Below are 14,713 nucleotides of genomic sequence, written 5' to 3' on the forward strand. Positions count from 1 at the left end.
CAAGAACACAGTAGTATTAATGCTTCCAATTATAGAAAAAAAAAATGCAGTAGTGCCAGTGAAAGGAGCACAGTGGGCATCTCTGATACTGTATGATAAAATAACTACTTCTTCCCAGCCATGTCAGGAAGCAACTGAAGCCCAAATTTATATACTTCTGAAATTCAGAAGTTTGAAGAAAATGAATTAGCAAATTCAGTATTTTTTGGAAGGAAATTTATCTAGATTTATATACATGTAGTCTTAGGACTCTGCTAGACTGGTAAAGAAAAAGTGATTTATATGCCATGTATATGCAATATAATGTGGAGGCCACTTTTTCTTTACCTGTTTTCCCTTGTTTAAATTTACGTTTTAAACTGAAACACTTCTTTGATGTGTTTAGATCCAGCCTTACTAACTTACCTTTGGCCAGTAGGAAGCAGCCAACATATATCCACCTTGTAAGATACAGTTAGAATTTGGTGTTCCATTATTCATTTGAAAACTGTCCTGGGTTTCATCCTGCACAGTGCTTAGGGAAGCTACACTCTCTTCATCATATGCTTTCAAAAGAGGCGTTCCTTCTGCTGAGGGAAACAATTTTAGGTTATTAGAACATAAAACTTCCAATAATGGATACCCTATTTCTGCAACACATAATGATTTGATATACAAATGGTGATATTAAACGTTAGTCATATTCAGGGTAGACCCAAGTGATTTCAATAGGTCTACTTTCAGTATGACTAACATTTGATATCACTTGATAGCTTTTATCCTGAGAAAACTTGGATTGCTTCTATGGCCAAAAGAGAGTATTTTATCAGCCAGTCCTTCTGGATGTCAAAAAGGAAGAAAACTGAGACATCTTAATCAGGATCCTTGAATACTATGCAAGTATGCAATCATCTATAATAGTAAAATAAAGATTTTTATTTTAAAAAAATCAAACATTCTAGATCTTAGTCTAGATCGTATCTTATAATAGAAATTACTTCTTAGCGCTGCTATTGCCCACTGCTCTCACAGTCTGGATTGTACACAAACAGTACAGCATGAATCAGAGGCCATTGTGGGACAACTGTGCATGACATACAGGAGGACTAGTGTACAAGTTGCTCTTTACAAACCATCATTTCAAGACTCTGAGAACTGCTACGACAATAGTTCCAAAACAGTCCTCAAGTGCCATTACACTGAAAATCAAGACATGAGATTATCATGGTATGAACAATTTACTGCCATAACTTTAGACAGAAAATATCATAACTAGGTAAATTTGATGGGCAATAATTTTAACCCTCAAGAAATTGATAAACCAAGTGCACAGCAACGAGAACAGGAGCAATGGAAAGTTAGAAACCCAAGAGAACAAAATAAACTGATTCTATCAATTACCTAGTGCTTCATTCTAGGCTGCAAAGCATGATACCAAGCTAATAACTGCTTGGCCTGAATTTCTAAGCCCAGCTCTTCTCTGGAGATAACCATAGGAAGAAATAATATCTGAATAGACCTTATAGTCTCTGAATCCTGTCTTACATTTTTTAGTGTCAACACTGTAGTTGTGAATGCTAGCAAAAGTTGGTTTCATTCACCACTCTAGAATATGGCAAATGCAATGTTATAAGAAAAAACTCCTTCATTTCCCTTATGGGGTAGAAAGGAGCCCGTATAGAGTCCTATTGGAAGGAAAAAATAACAGAGGCCAACCAGAGAATATTGAGAAGCAAGGAAGCTAGTAAGCCTGATCTTTATTAAGTATTGCAACAGGGTGCTCACTACCACACACACGAGGCAGGAGGGACCCAGAACAATGGTGCGGAATCCCTTATAGACTTTTGAAGTTGCCCACCCTGTAGCCAGAGACCACCCCCAAAACATCATAAATACATCACAGAAGGAGGCGGTCTCCAACAAAATTCCTGTTTGTAAGGATACCTAATAATGGCCGCTGATTCTTCTACCTGGACAGCCTGGCCATTCTTTTGTGATGGTAAATACTTAGTTCCTAAATACAGGTCGCAGGCTCACCCTATTCATACACAAATATGCCCTTAAGACAGGATTTGAGCAAACAGACAATGGGGAGGCTTTCCCATTTCCTTCCTCACTGCAGAGAAATATTTGAGGTCAATTTGGGAGAGGCAAAATGGTTTCAGGATTGCTCTTCTGTACTATTTCAGACACGTGGTTTATATACTTATGTATGTGTTTGCCTTGTAAATTTATGAACATATGATTTATATATATGAGACGTTAGAATTCCAAAACAGTAACTACAGCTGTCCATAATCTTGATGTTGTTTACAAAATACATGGGGAATTTTACTTTGAAGAGCCGAGAGGTCTGAATGTGCCAAAATACTTTAGAGTTTAGTGTAATAATTCAGTCATAAAGCCCAAACAGTGTGTATACTATATATTCTCTTTAGAAAAAAATAAACCACACTTTTACTGAGCTCTTATACTAAAATTAAGTTGTTGTTGTTTAATCGTTTAGTCGTGTCCGACTCTTCATGACCCCATGGACCAGAGCACGCCAGGCACACCTGTCTTCCACTGCCTCCCACAGTTTGGTCAAACTCATGTTCGTATTCCCCTCCCCCCCAAAAAACCCTTGCAAATTAATTTTATGCATAGCAAAGGAAGTTAACATATCAAATACATATTATATTTACATAAAATCAAATATGAATGGCTAGGCAGCATTCTTGTAGCTGCATTCCTAATAATTTTTTAAAAAAGAAATCAAATATGGAAAAAAAGCTAAAAATTTGTTCTAATTTAACTTTCAGAAACACCTGTTGCAATTCATGTAGCCAAAATTATACTTTTCACAGAGCAAGAACAATATTTTTCCAGCCTGTTTGTGATTACAGCATTATATGGCACCCCCGTAGTCCAGTTTCCTACAATTCAAAATATTTATTTACATGCTATATTAAGGGGAAAGGGGCTTATGTCAACCTTCTCCCAGCACGTTTAAAGCAAATTAGCCCTTAATTAGCCTTTTGAATGTGAAAATGAGCGAAACAGCACTTACGTCTCTTTTGTGATTCTTCTTCATCACTGTCACTTTCTTCTGACGAAGAGGATGAGGATGATGATGAGGAGGAAGAGGATGATGAAGATGACGATGATGCTGAAGAACAAGATGAAGAAGATGAGGAACTGGATCCTGATCTGGAACGTGAGCAAGAGGATGAAGAGGAGGATGAAGATGAAGATGATCTGGAAGAACAGGTTGATCTATCTGAATCAGAATCTGAATCGGAGCTTGATTCTGATCCTCTCTTGTTAGGTCTCTGTTTTTTGGAAGCAGTGTTAGGAGTTAGGGGTTCTGTCCTTGCAGCAACCATACGCCTGTCACTGTCTGCCTTTACAACAGGTTTCTGGTCTGTAGCATGAGATGGTGTGCCATTATTTGGGCTCAAAGGTTCAGTCTTTACTCCCGTTCGCATATCCTCAGTAGATATGGATTCCTCTCCAGAAGAATGTGGATCTTCTTTATGGTTTTCATTCTTAACTTTTGTATCCTCAAGTGTGTTCCCTTTAATATCCAGCAGCCTTGCCTGAGGTGCAAGAGGAGATGCAGACAACACCATCTGATACTGATGCAAAAGTGGTGTAGGAGTTATTGGAAGTGCTACTTTACTTTGACTGTAGTTCCTCTGGGCTGACATAAATGAAAGTTCAGGATCACGAAGGATGTGGTAGTCTGTTCGGCTCACCCCATGCTTTGCAGCTCCAATCAGTAAATCCCAGTCATGAGTCCCACATTCCCACCAAACTGGCAAATCTGGATTAAGCTGACAAAGTTTTAATCGCTCAAATATCTGTGGATGACGGACAGCTTGTTCTCGCACCTTCCTGAGAAGTTCAATGCGATACAAGGTTCGAGAGGCACGCTCTTCTGTAATTGGCTGGATGAAAATATTGGGATCCACAAGTTCTGCACAGGAAACACACACAAGAATGAGCAAGAACAGGAATTATAATTAAACTTTTAAAATAACAGCACTCTTTAGGAGGTTAGAATGTCTAATGTAATATTAAGTACTAATATAACTTTTGGTTGATCAGCTACTACCTTTTTAGGTCAGAGATTACTTGGAAACTATACCTCATGCTCTAGTCACTACCAGATTTAATTATTGTAACATACTCTAATTGGGGCTGACCTTGAAGATGACTGGGAAACTTCAACTGGTTCAAAGAGTCGCAGCCGAAATACCAGCTGAGGTTCCATTTAGAACTCACATAACCCCTGTTCTAAAGCAGTGTCACTAGTTGCCAGTTAGTTTCCAGGATCAATTCAAGGTACTCACATTAGCATTTAAAATCCTAAATACCTTCAGCACCAAATATCCAAAAGACTGCCTCCTTGCCTTCAGCCTCTCTCAGGGTGGGAGGTTCTTGATAGTTTCAACACCCTCAAAAGTTCAGGGGATAGCTGCTCAGGAGAAGGCATTTCCTGTGGCAGTCGCTAAGCTGAAAAATTCCTTATCCACAGACATGTATCTGCCACCTTCTGCTTGAGGAAATTGTGCTGAGCATTTTGACTACCCAATATATAAATGCAATAAAATACTGTAGTCCGATAGATTTTTGTCTAGTCAATATCACTTTATACAACAGAGTTCTGTCTCATAAAGACTGCTATTCTTACATGCTGGGGGAAACTGTTTGTATATATTGTTGCTCCTGCTTCATGCAAAGAACAATTTGGTTTAGCATTTTTCAATAAAAAAGTTGTTGTAGCCTTTGCTGCCTGTTTATTTCTCATAAAGGAAAAAATAAGCAAGTAACCCACCATCTTTTGAAGGCAAGCGGCAGACTCTCCTGCACATGGCCATAAATGCATACAAGTATTTTTCTAAACTCTCATCCGTTTTCTTATGTAGCCTAGCCATGGCTCGAAACTTCGTCCAGTCAAATTGGCCTCTGTCAGGATCAAACACTACACCAAAAGTTGAAACCACTCTGTAGAAATCAGCTTCTTCTCTTCTTGTCCATCTAGATTGAAAAGCAAGAAGAACAATAATTCCAATTAAGTAACTTTCCTCCCAAAGCACAAAGAATGATTGACTAGAAAGTAGTCAAAATGTTTTTTTTTTTTTTTTGTGATCAGCTTTTTAAACCTGGTAAGTTTAGAATGTACAGACCTTTGTTGTCTTTCAATTTTGGCAGCCATTTTTGGATTTAAAGCAGCTTCTTCATATGGATTCTGCATCACACAGGCCTGAACTGGAAATGCAGGTTGTATCTGTTGGATTTGCCTGTTCTTACTAGTACGCTGATATGCTGTTATTAGGCGGCGCAAGCGTGTAGTTAAGGCAGACTGAGTTGGCCAATAAAGCTTGTCCCCTTCAATCATTTGACCATCTATAATTAAGGAACATAAGAATTTCCTGGTGATTCTGTTTTTCCTCCATAAAAACACAAGTTTGCTCTAATGTAATAAAAATAAGAGTATTCACTGTGGTATCTTAAGATCATGAGGTGTTGTTGTTTTTTACCTCCATCTGTTATTATAAGATCCCCCGGTGATGATATATCATCCTAAAAAAGATTTTTTTAATTAAAAAAAAGCAGAATGAACAGAGGCATGATTCAGACACAGCACAAGTCACACATCTTGCAGATGACTGACTACTCTAAGAATAGTAATAACTCATCTTAATATGGATTATTTTAACTTCATTTTTAAATTAAGAGGCTCAAAATCTCTCCATAGAAAAAAAATCCCTATAGTTTAATTGAAAAGTTGCCAAGAAACTAATTAAAAAGCTGTTTTAACCAATATAAATGTTTATAATCAATGGCAAATATGACAGTCTCATCAACTCTTAAGTTTTGGTGTAACTGAAAAAAAGAATATTGACAACACATTACCTCCATGTCATCTTTAAACATTGCTGGGGCTGGTTTATATTCTGGGTCTTCTACATCTCTGAAAAATACACATTCAGCACAGGCTTGTTAAGTATGTGTTTTTTCATACAATTGTTTTAGCTACTGGAAAATTTTAAATTATTTTGCGGAAGAAAAAACTTGCTACAAAGAATATGTATTATGGTTTTAACTATTTGGACATTTTTATTTAAAGTTTTGTTCTATGTATCCTGATAATTATCATCTGGAGGACACTCTGGCCCTCCAGATGTTGCAGGCCTGCAATTCCCATCATGCCTGATCACTGGCCGTACTGGCAGGGGTTCATGGGAGTTGTACAGCAACATGGTTCCTCATCCCAGATTTAACCTTGCAAGTGATAAATAATGGTTCTAACAACCTCAAATTTCTGTACAGTACTGCAGAATCACTGTTGTTACATGTATGTTATGCTCAGAGAAAGGACCATATGGGCATATGAGAGACATACAAAGAATTCTCTCATTTCCATGGCCTGTAAACTCGTGCTAGGCAAAAGTTAGCTTTAGGGGAAAAGAGGGCTCTATGACCCTTTGGGGCTATGACCACATTTGACTGGTTTGGGGTCAAAGCATTTTGTGCATTTATTGTAAAAAAAACAACAACAAAGCCTAGTATAACCTTTGGATGCAATCCAGACAACAAAGCATTTAATTTTCCTACTAAATTCAATGGGACTGTAAAATACATTTAACTCTCTCATACTCAATTCAACAAGAAGTAGCTTTCTTTTTACGATTGTTACTGCATTTGAAGTCACCACTAAAAGGGCTTAACTCTGGCTGGTTCTCACCCTTTATCTTGTTTGGAGGGTGATTCACTTTAAATAGTGTTTTTAAAAAAATCATACCCATCAATATAGTCATTGGCTCTCTGTTCTGCAGCGACTGCCTTGTCATCAGGTTTTCCCACTCTTTCCAAGAAGCAGAGAGCTGCATCTGCTCTAATTGTGTTGTACTTTTCATAACCTGAGAAACAGATATTTATTAATATTATTTCAAAAGACAAGCAACCTGTATGTGAAAAAGAAACAAGTAGTATCCCTATCACTTACCATGTTTAAAAACTCCTATTAAGAGAGATTTATCTGCTTCTGTATCCCACCATTCCGCTGGCACTTCAGAATGATCTGGCTCAGGGACCCAAATATCAATTTCACTGAAATAGTTACCCAGAAAGCTGGTGTTAAGTCAACTCAATTAAAGAATTCTGAGAAACAACTTTATTTACAATTAAGGAGAAAAGAGGAAAGAGCCTCAACATGGTGTACCTGGCTTCAACTCCATCAAAAACCTTTGAGCACTCATTACCAATGACTTCTTGCTTCAAGTAATACAACATTCTAACTCGAAGTAAGACCCTAAACATAAACACACAGAAGACAATTAATTCTTCAGCCCCGGGCAGAGTGTATATTAGTTCAACAAGCTACTATTTTGAAATATATAGGAAACATGATCAACATTATTATCAACAAATTTAAGACAAAACCTTAAATTTTCCAAGTGTATTTTGAGGCCAATTTCATCACTCCACACACCTGTAACATTTTAATGGTTACGAGTCCGTAAAAGTAGTCCCCCACACCTTCTCCATACCTAATGACCTTGCTGCTTTGGGCCTAATGCTTAGTCCCAGCTAACTAAGGGCTTGCAGCAGCATGTTTGCTGCCAACAGTTTCTGGCAACATGAGAACAATTCGTATGCACATCTGTCAGGCCCAAACAATTTGTGATTTGGAGGAAGGCAAAGGAGGGTGACATTCCCCGCAAATCCCACACAAATTTTTGTTTTGCAGGAGTAGGGAGAGTTCCTGCCAAAAAGTACACCTTCTCTCCTCCTGTCTGCTCCTCCTCCCTTCCAACTTTTGGCATCTGCACAAGGTGTAACCACTGTACAAATATAGAGACTAGTTTACAACATGGCTACTACAATTATGCTAGTTTTGTAATCCATAGCACCACACTTGTTAACATTAATAAAGATTATTAGCATTTAGTATGAAGGTTTTACTCGTACATCAAGGAGACAAACTTTAAATCATGTGTTTATATTGCTACTTACTTGTTGCAGTGGTGTTTTATGTGTTTTTTATATCCATCATCTTGCAACAAATGCTCTGGATTATACTTTCGAAGCCATTCTGCTTTATGAATATCAAAAGTGCTGGCCTGAGTTTTAACTTTTTTTCCTTTTCGGCCCCTGGGGACAGGAGCTGACAAACCTATGCAACATAGGAAAATACAATGTAACAATTGCATGGTATGACAGAACTTCCTTGTTTCAGGAAGACAGAGAATACTACCTGTTTTCCCTTAACATTGCAAGGGTAGATAATTCAAACAGTAATGCTAAACAACAAAAGAGGGTAGACCTACATGTAATAAAATACCATAATTACTCTCAACATTCCCCAAGGTAAAGCAGCTGCGGTTTCAGATGGAGTGGGTCATTTAACCCTTCCCATACATTAGTGCATTCAAAATGGTCTCCACCAGCTGTTTTTCTCCCCAAAGCCACAAAATAGAAATTAGAAGAATACATGCATTTGTATCTTCCCCCATTTTATTTCACAAGGTGTATCATGCTTCAGTACTTTTGAGGAGTCTTTAATTTCATCACAAGCATGTCAAAAAATAGTCCTCTTACAGATTCTTACCTAGGTGATTCTGTAGCTCTCGAGTTTGCCCATCCTCCGTTGGTGTAATAAGGTCCCATATAAAACTTTTTATTTTTTCATCTCCTCTGTAATGGACAAGGCAATATGCTAGAAGGGCTCGGCAGATTATCTCTACATCCTGTTCGTTCAATTGTCTCTTGAATCGCCCATGTGACAAAATCTCTCTCCAACGACCCCACCTGTTTAGAGTTTAACACTGGATCAATATTTTTTTTTAAAATGGCATCTTTAAGACTACTTGTAGAATGTTTTGCTGCAAAGTGTTAAGAGGTAAAGATATATTTTATATTTCTAATGCATTAACACTTCCCCCTTTTGTGTTGCTTTTCTCCCCTTATCATCCTGCAAGCTAATAGGGAAAGCCACTAGTTTTACGCAAATTTGTGAGTCTGTGAGCATTAGTTTGGTCCCTCACAGGTCTTTCTGCATCTATAAATTATTTAAACATATCAACAGGAAGATTTTCTCTTTGCTATTATAACTATTATTCTATTACACATATGTTATGGCACATATTGTTACTGCAGTTCTTTATGAGAAGAACTATAGTAACATTATATATGTATGTTTTACATGACCGCAATAGAAAAAGCAACATGGCCTTATCCTAAGGTCTGCTGATCAATAAGTAAGCACTTTGGTCATTATGTCTATTGCCACAAAATACTACATTGTAACTGTACTGCAGCATCACTACTACACTGTTGGAATCTGGTACAAAACAAGTGTAAAGTAGGACACCATCCATACAGAAAATGAAATTTAAGAAATAATAATAATAATAATTTTATTATTTATATTTTTGTCTCTCTTTACACCAAAGAAACCAAAAACATTTTTACCCATAAACTAGCAAGTTTTTTTCCACCCTAAAACATTCTGTTCTTCCATATCCATTGGAGCGGTCACAAGGCCTCCGAAGTTTTGGTTTATCATCCCCTTCGCTTTCAATGTCAGATAGCTCAGCAAGTTCATCCTTTGTAGAACTGAAAGGCCTTGTTTGCTTCCTAATTCTAGGAGTGTCAATAACCAAGCTATTCTGTAAAATGTAACAATATTCTGAGTCAACAGAAGTGAGCATTTTCAAAATACAAAATGATAAAATTCATCAAAACATCCTTGTCTGATATTTTATTTATTATTTTACTTGTTTTTATAAATTTTGCAATCAGCTTTTCATTTTAAAATAATCCAAACGCAAGATTTTAAAACACAACAAATCTTAGCATCTATCTCCCAATAAACAGTAAGAGAGAAAATCAGCATGTACACTGACAAATAACCATTTACATAGTGCAGTATCAGAGATTCAACTAAGCCTGGGTGAATAAGTAGGTCTTCACTTGGTGTCTGGAGCTTGTAAGACATGGTTCAACCATATTTGAGGGGCAAGACAGTTCCACAATCAGAGTGTGTATCGAGAATATCCTCTCTGAGGCTGCCATATATCAAATCCCTGGCAAATGTGACACTGTCAAGAGGGTGTACTCACTACATCAAACATGATTGTACTGAGAGAAGACCCACTAAAATTAATCAACCAACATTAACCATGTCCATTAATTTCAATGGATCTATTCTGAGTAGAACTAATAGGGCCTTCAACTGACTATGACAACAAAAGCTTGTTGAACTGTAAGTATGGTAGCATTTCAAGAAAACTACGAACACTCAAATACAGCATAGGATGATAGGACATTCCTGATCCATGATCAGAATAGTCAATAACTGCTGAGTTAGAGAAAACATTTCTTTCGCTTCCCACTCCCAATTCTATGAATTGGTAAGGAAACATCCAGCAATGATCAGGTAGACAGGACACATTACTGCACTTTTCAAAAATATTTTCTCTCAAGTAATGAAAAGTACACTTAAAGCTCATGACACAACATGAAAATCTCTGCCCCAGAATACAAAAACAGATATTTTAAATTTAGTACATAATTTGTGCCCTTTTGGTAATGAAGCTTTCATAGATCAAGTTTGTGGTCTATTTAAACATACGTTTTCCTTTCGACACAATCTAGTTCCAGATATCTCCAAAGATCAACAGAAGGCAAGTTTGATTGCGGGCGGGGATTAGTTCTTCAAGTAAACAAAATACTAAGCATAGGTCTACATATACTATTTTAGTGAAGGAATAAGCCTCAACTTAAAAGGCAAACAAACTGAATAGGACAATTAAAAGAACACTCAAACCTGTAAGTTCAGTGCAAAAATGAATGAATGAATGAATGAATGAATGAATAAATAAATAAATAAATAAATCATACTTACTCTACCACTGATGGTGTCTATGTCTATTTCTGCTTTTTTGGCCCACTTCTGCCAGAAGTTGGGATCATCTAATGAAATATCTGTCCTATTTCCAGATGCAACAAAGCTAGCCTGTAACAGCACAATATAAAGTGTCACCAGTATATTTGTTCAGTTTCAAGTATCACAGACTAGGTACCACATGCTCTCAAGGAAGGAAAAACACCAGCTACGTTCAAGTGAAGCCTATCAATTAGGTATTTTAACCTAACAGTTAAGTCAGTCACAATCTGTTAACTTCTAAGAGGAGTGTTCTGGATGCTTATACTTTTCTCTGTGTTCTGTAAAAAGGACACCAGAAGAGCTTATAACTACCTTAGCAAATGTGGAACCCCTTCCTTCAGATTCAATTGTAATTGTTTTTGTGCGACGCTGCAAGATTTGATCTATATCTTCTTCACAGAATTTAGAACCCTCATCCTCTTCATCCATAATGGCACCATATGCACCTCTTCGAAGCAAATCCTCAATTTCTTTTTTAGAAAGTTGTTGGATCTATGTAAAACAGAAACTGGTAAGTCTTATGATATTAATGCAGCTGGATACATAAAAATGCTCAATTAAAATTATAATATGGAATAATATAATTGTTATATTTTGAAATAGTTCCACTGGGTATCTAAAAAATAGCTTTACAGTAAATATTGCCTGTTACTGACAGAAACTGGTTGTCCTTTCCAAAGTATGTAACTGCAGCCAATACATAATTACTTTATGTGTATTATTTTTGTAATGTTTTAAAAAGTCTCTTACAGTATCAAAATCCTATTATTGTATACACTGTAAACTATCTCAAGGATTCCCAACCTATACTTTGCCTACCTGTTCCTTAAGATCATCCATCCAACAACAGAGTCTAAAGTCTCAAACAATAGAATTCTCTCTCCAACATGGCCAATCTTTGGTTATATATTGGTTACAAAAGCAACAGGACTTTATGTGGGGGTGATAGAAAAGCAGAGAGCTAGGAAGTGGTGCAAAGCTTTAAGATCTCATTCAGACTAAGCTTTGAACTGTTCCCCTGTTCTCTTGAGTAAATGATACAGTTACAAAAATAAAAACCCATTTCAAATTCCTATTTTTTTTTGGAGGAGAGGAAAGGGGGGGAAATGGGTACATACACCACCAACACTATTTTCTCTTCCACTCATGCTTTGTAAGACAGCCTTATCCAGGCCAAGCTTCAGACTTGCTCTGTCAAACATCTCTCTTTCGTAAGAGTTCCGAGTTATTAGTCGGTAGACCTTCACTGCTTTGTTCTGACCAATCCTATGACAACGAGCTTGGGCCTGAGAAAAAGGTACATTAATCCATTGGACAGATTGTCAAGTAGAAATGCAATATAATGATATATTATTACTTAAATATAAAATTACTTAAATAGACATTGTTAAAACAAAATACAATTAAACTGAAGCTGTAAATGGAAACAATAAAAAATAAAATTAAGCTCAATACAAACAGACTTTAGCTTTGTGTATTATAGAATATTTCTCTACCTTGTATGGCAGGAATTCACAAGTTTGCTCCCCATGGCAAGTGCTCAGATAGTGTCTGACTAGTTTGGCATGGCTCAAATTTCCTCTGAAACCTGGAGCTACAGAGGAGGTGGGATGATCCCTCTGAACCACATTCTAAAGTTCAGAGAAAGCCTAGGACCTGTTTCAGCTTGGACTTTTCAGGAGTTTGGAGCACCTAACAACCAGCGAAAAGCCCTCATCATGCCATCTATACCTTGCAGCTTGGAACTGGAAGCTTCTTTTGTCTCTGCTGTTGCTCGGTATTCGAAGAATCCAGCAAGTGCAGAGACAAGACCGAAAGCTTCTGACTCCTTATGACTAGCTCAGACCTAGAGGGGGAAACGGCTTGTTTTCACATTGCACAGAGTCCTCCACTCTCTCTCCCAACACAAAGCATGGACTTGGAAAAGTGAGGAAGAGATTTCCTCTTATCTCCAATTTGTGTTTTAGAGGCACAATGCCAACTTCAGGACAAGACTCTCTTCCTTGAAAAAGATATATGGTATTGGCAGCCAACAAGGGCTACCTATATCCTGCTGGATAGATGGTTTGCTTAAATATATTTAACAGTACACACAATGACCTGAACCCACTGCAGATTTAAGAATGTCTCCCCTCATATGACCTAGCTAGTTAGCAAGCACCTGCAAGCAATCCTGCTTGTTCACACTTGCTCTCTCTTTGTGGATCAGATGAAGTAGGTTCATTTGTAGGTGTTTCTTAGGTATTTAGCCCTATGGCAGAAGGCTAAACTGCTCAAATATATTTACCTGCAAATCATTCTGAGGATTCCAGTCAGAATCAAAAATTATGCAAGTATCCGCTGCAGTTAAATTAATGCCCAATCCACCAGCTCTGGTACAGAGAAGGAAAACAAACCGATCAGAGTCTGGCTTGCTAAATCGATCAATGGCAGCCTGACGTAAGTTCCCTCTTACTCTTCCATCGATTCGCTCATACAGGTACCTTTGAAGTGCAAAAAAAAAAAAAAAAAAAAGGGGGAAAAAAAGAAGCCATTAAAGAAAGGCTGTAATTGCAAACCAGAATATAAGTATAACCATGCACTTCTGAATACTACTATCCTACTGTCCTAATCAAATGAGCCTACATTGCAAGGAGATGCTGTAAATTTTTTGGTCAGGTTTTTTATTACACACCATCTTGAAAGTGTGTTAAAATACATCCAATCCATATTCAGGTGAACCAGTAAAACATAACAATGTTCTTTTCACTCATCAGATGCTTTGAATGATAGAATTCTTAACAAGTATGTGAAATTCCATCCCCATAAGCATTCAACAATAATTTTCTTGGGGCATTTAATATATATTCACATATACCATATTGTATAAGATTAGGGTTTTTTAACCAAAAAATTAGGTTTAAAATTGGGTATCGTCTTATACACAGGTAGTGCTGAGTGGTGTTTTCTTAATTTGGAGCCCCCCAAAATAGGGGGCGTCTTATACATGGGGGCATCTTATACACAGAAAAATACGGTATTTTCATTATAGAAACTTGAAAAACTTTATTCAGATATCATAAGATAAGAACATCAAGGCATTGGAGCCTCCTGGATGGAACTTGATCGTTCCTTTGCCAATAGATAAAGAAGCCATAGTCTGGGGGGTGGGGTGGGGGAGGTTAGCTTGGAGCAAATCTTTGTTTGTCCTGCTCCAGATGAGGACCTAAAGAGGTCATCCAAATAAGCTGTCTTGAAAGCAGTGTTTGTTGAAAATTCAATGGCCTAAGGTAAGCCTAAAGTTCAGTCATGGCTGCATTTGGTAGTGTTCCCAATTATAATTGCCTTGGTGGAGGATTCCATCCTGAACCTATGTTATATACTTGTTTTCATATTTCAAATCCAGAATTTAATTTCCATCCTTTCCTGAAGACAATGAAGAACACACACACAGAGCAGACAGCGGTTAATTTCTTTTCTGGGGAACTGGATCTCTGTTCCCTATTTCTAATAAGTAGTGAATAGTCTGCTAAATAATAGTTTTTCAGTAGACTTCAAGGCTCAGAACTGGGGGACAGAAACAGAAATTCTATGAATAGGCTGTTTTTAATGGTATTATGTTCCTAGGTATCCTTGGCCAAGACCGCCCAAGTAAGAAAAAAGAACCAGAGGAGGCCTTGAGTCAGAACTGTTCTCTGGTCCCTCTGCCTATGGGGGCTAGGTTAGGTCTGGTGGAGGAAATCTGGGACATGTCATTAAATTGTGGAGTCTGAACCACACTGACTTGGGAGTTCTGAAATTCTCTACGATGAAAGG

The 14,713-nt window shown here is 37.4% G+C and overlaps 1 protein-coding gene across 15 annotated transcripts in view; it reads right to left on the minus strand.

The window, feature by feature from the left end:
* The window catches only part of CHD9 (chromodomain helicase DNA binding protein 9), a 72,706-nt gene that overhangs the window by 9,589 nt on the left and 48,404 nt on the right, over positions 1-14,713 (minus strand). For 13 of the 15 annotated variants that reach the window (XM_028740171.2, XM_028740167.2, XM_028740165.2 and 10 more), the window contains 16 exons: positions 13,206-13,401; positions 12,037-12,204; positions 11,231-11,410; positions 10,877-10,987; positions 9,442-9,638; positions 8,579-8,778; positions 7,984-8,143; positions 7,190-7,279; positions 6,974-7,077; positions 6,770-6,887; positions 5,881-5,938; positions 5,505-5,547; positions 5,151-5,370; positions 4,799-5,001; positions 3,029-3,937; positions 406-569 (listed from right to left, as the gene is read on the minus strand). In XM_028740171.2, coding sequence (XP_028596004.2) covers positions 406-569; positions 3,029-3,937; positions 4,799-5,001; positions 5,151-5,370; positions 5,505-5,547; positions 5,881-5,938; positions 6,770-6,887; positions 6,974-7,077; positions 7,190-7,279; positions 7,984-8,143; positions 8,579-8,778; positions 9,442-9,638; positions 10,877-10,987; positions 11,231-11,410; positions 12,037-12,204; positions 13,206-13,401 — 3,121 coding nt within the window. The remainder of the gene's footprint in view (positions 1-405; positions 570-3,028; positions 3,938-4,798; positions 5,002-5,150; positions 5,371-5,504; positions 5,548-5,880; positions 5,939-6,769; positions 6,888-6,973; positions 7,078-7,189; positions 7,280-7,983; positions 8,144-8,578; positions 8,779-9,441; positions 9,639-10,876; positions 10,988-11,230; positions 11,411-12,036; positions 12,205-13,205; positions 13,402-14,713) is intronic. The other 2 variants (XM_028740166.2, XM_028740163.2) reach the window with 1 other exon arrangement.

The sequence above is a fragment of the Podarcis muralis genome, chromosome 7 (genome assembly GCF_964188315.1).
Source record: "Podarcis muralis chromosome 7, rPodMur119.hap1.1, whole genome shotgun sequence".
NCBI lineage: Eukaryota > Metazoa > Chordata > Lepidosauria > Squamata > Lacertidae > Podarcis > Podarcis muralis.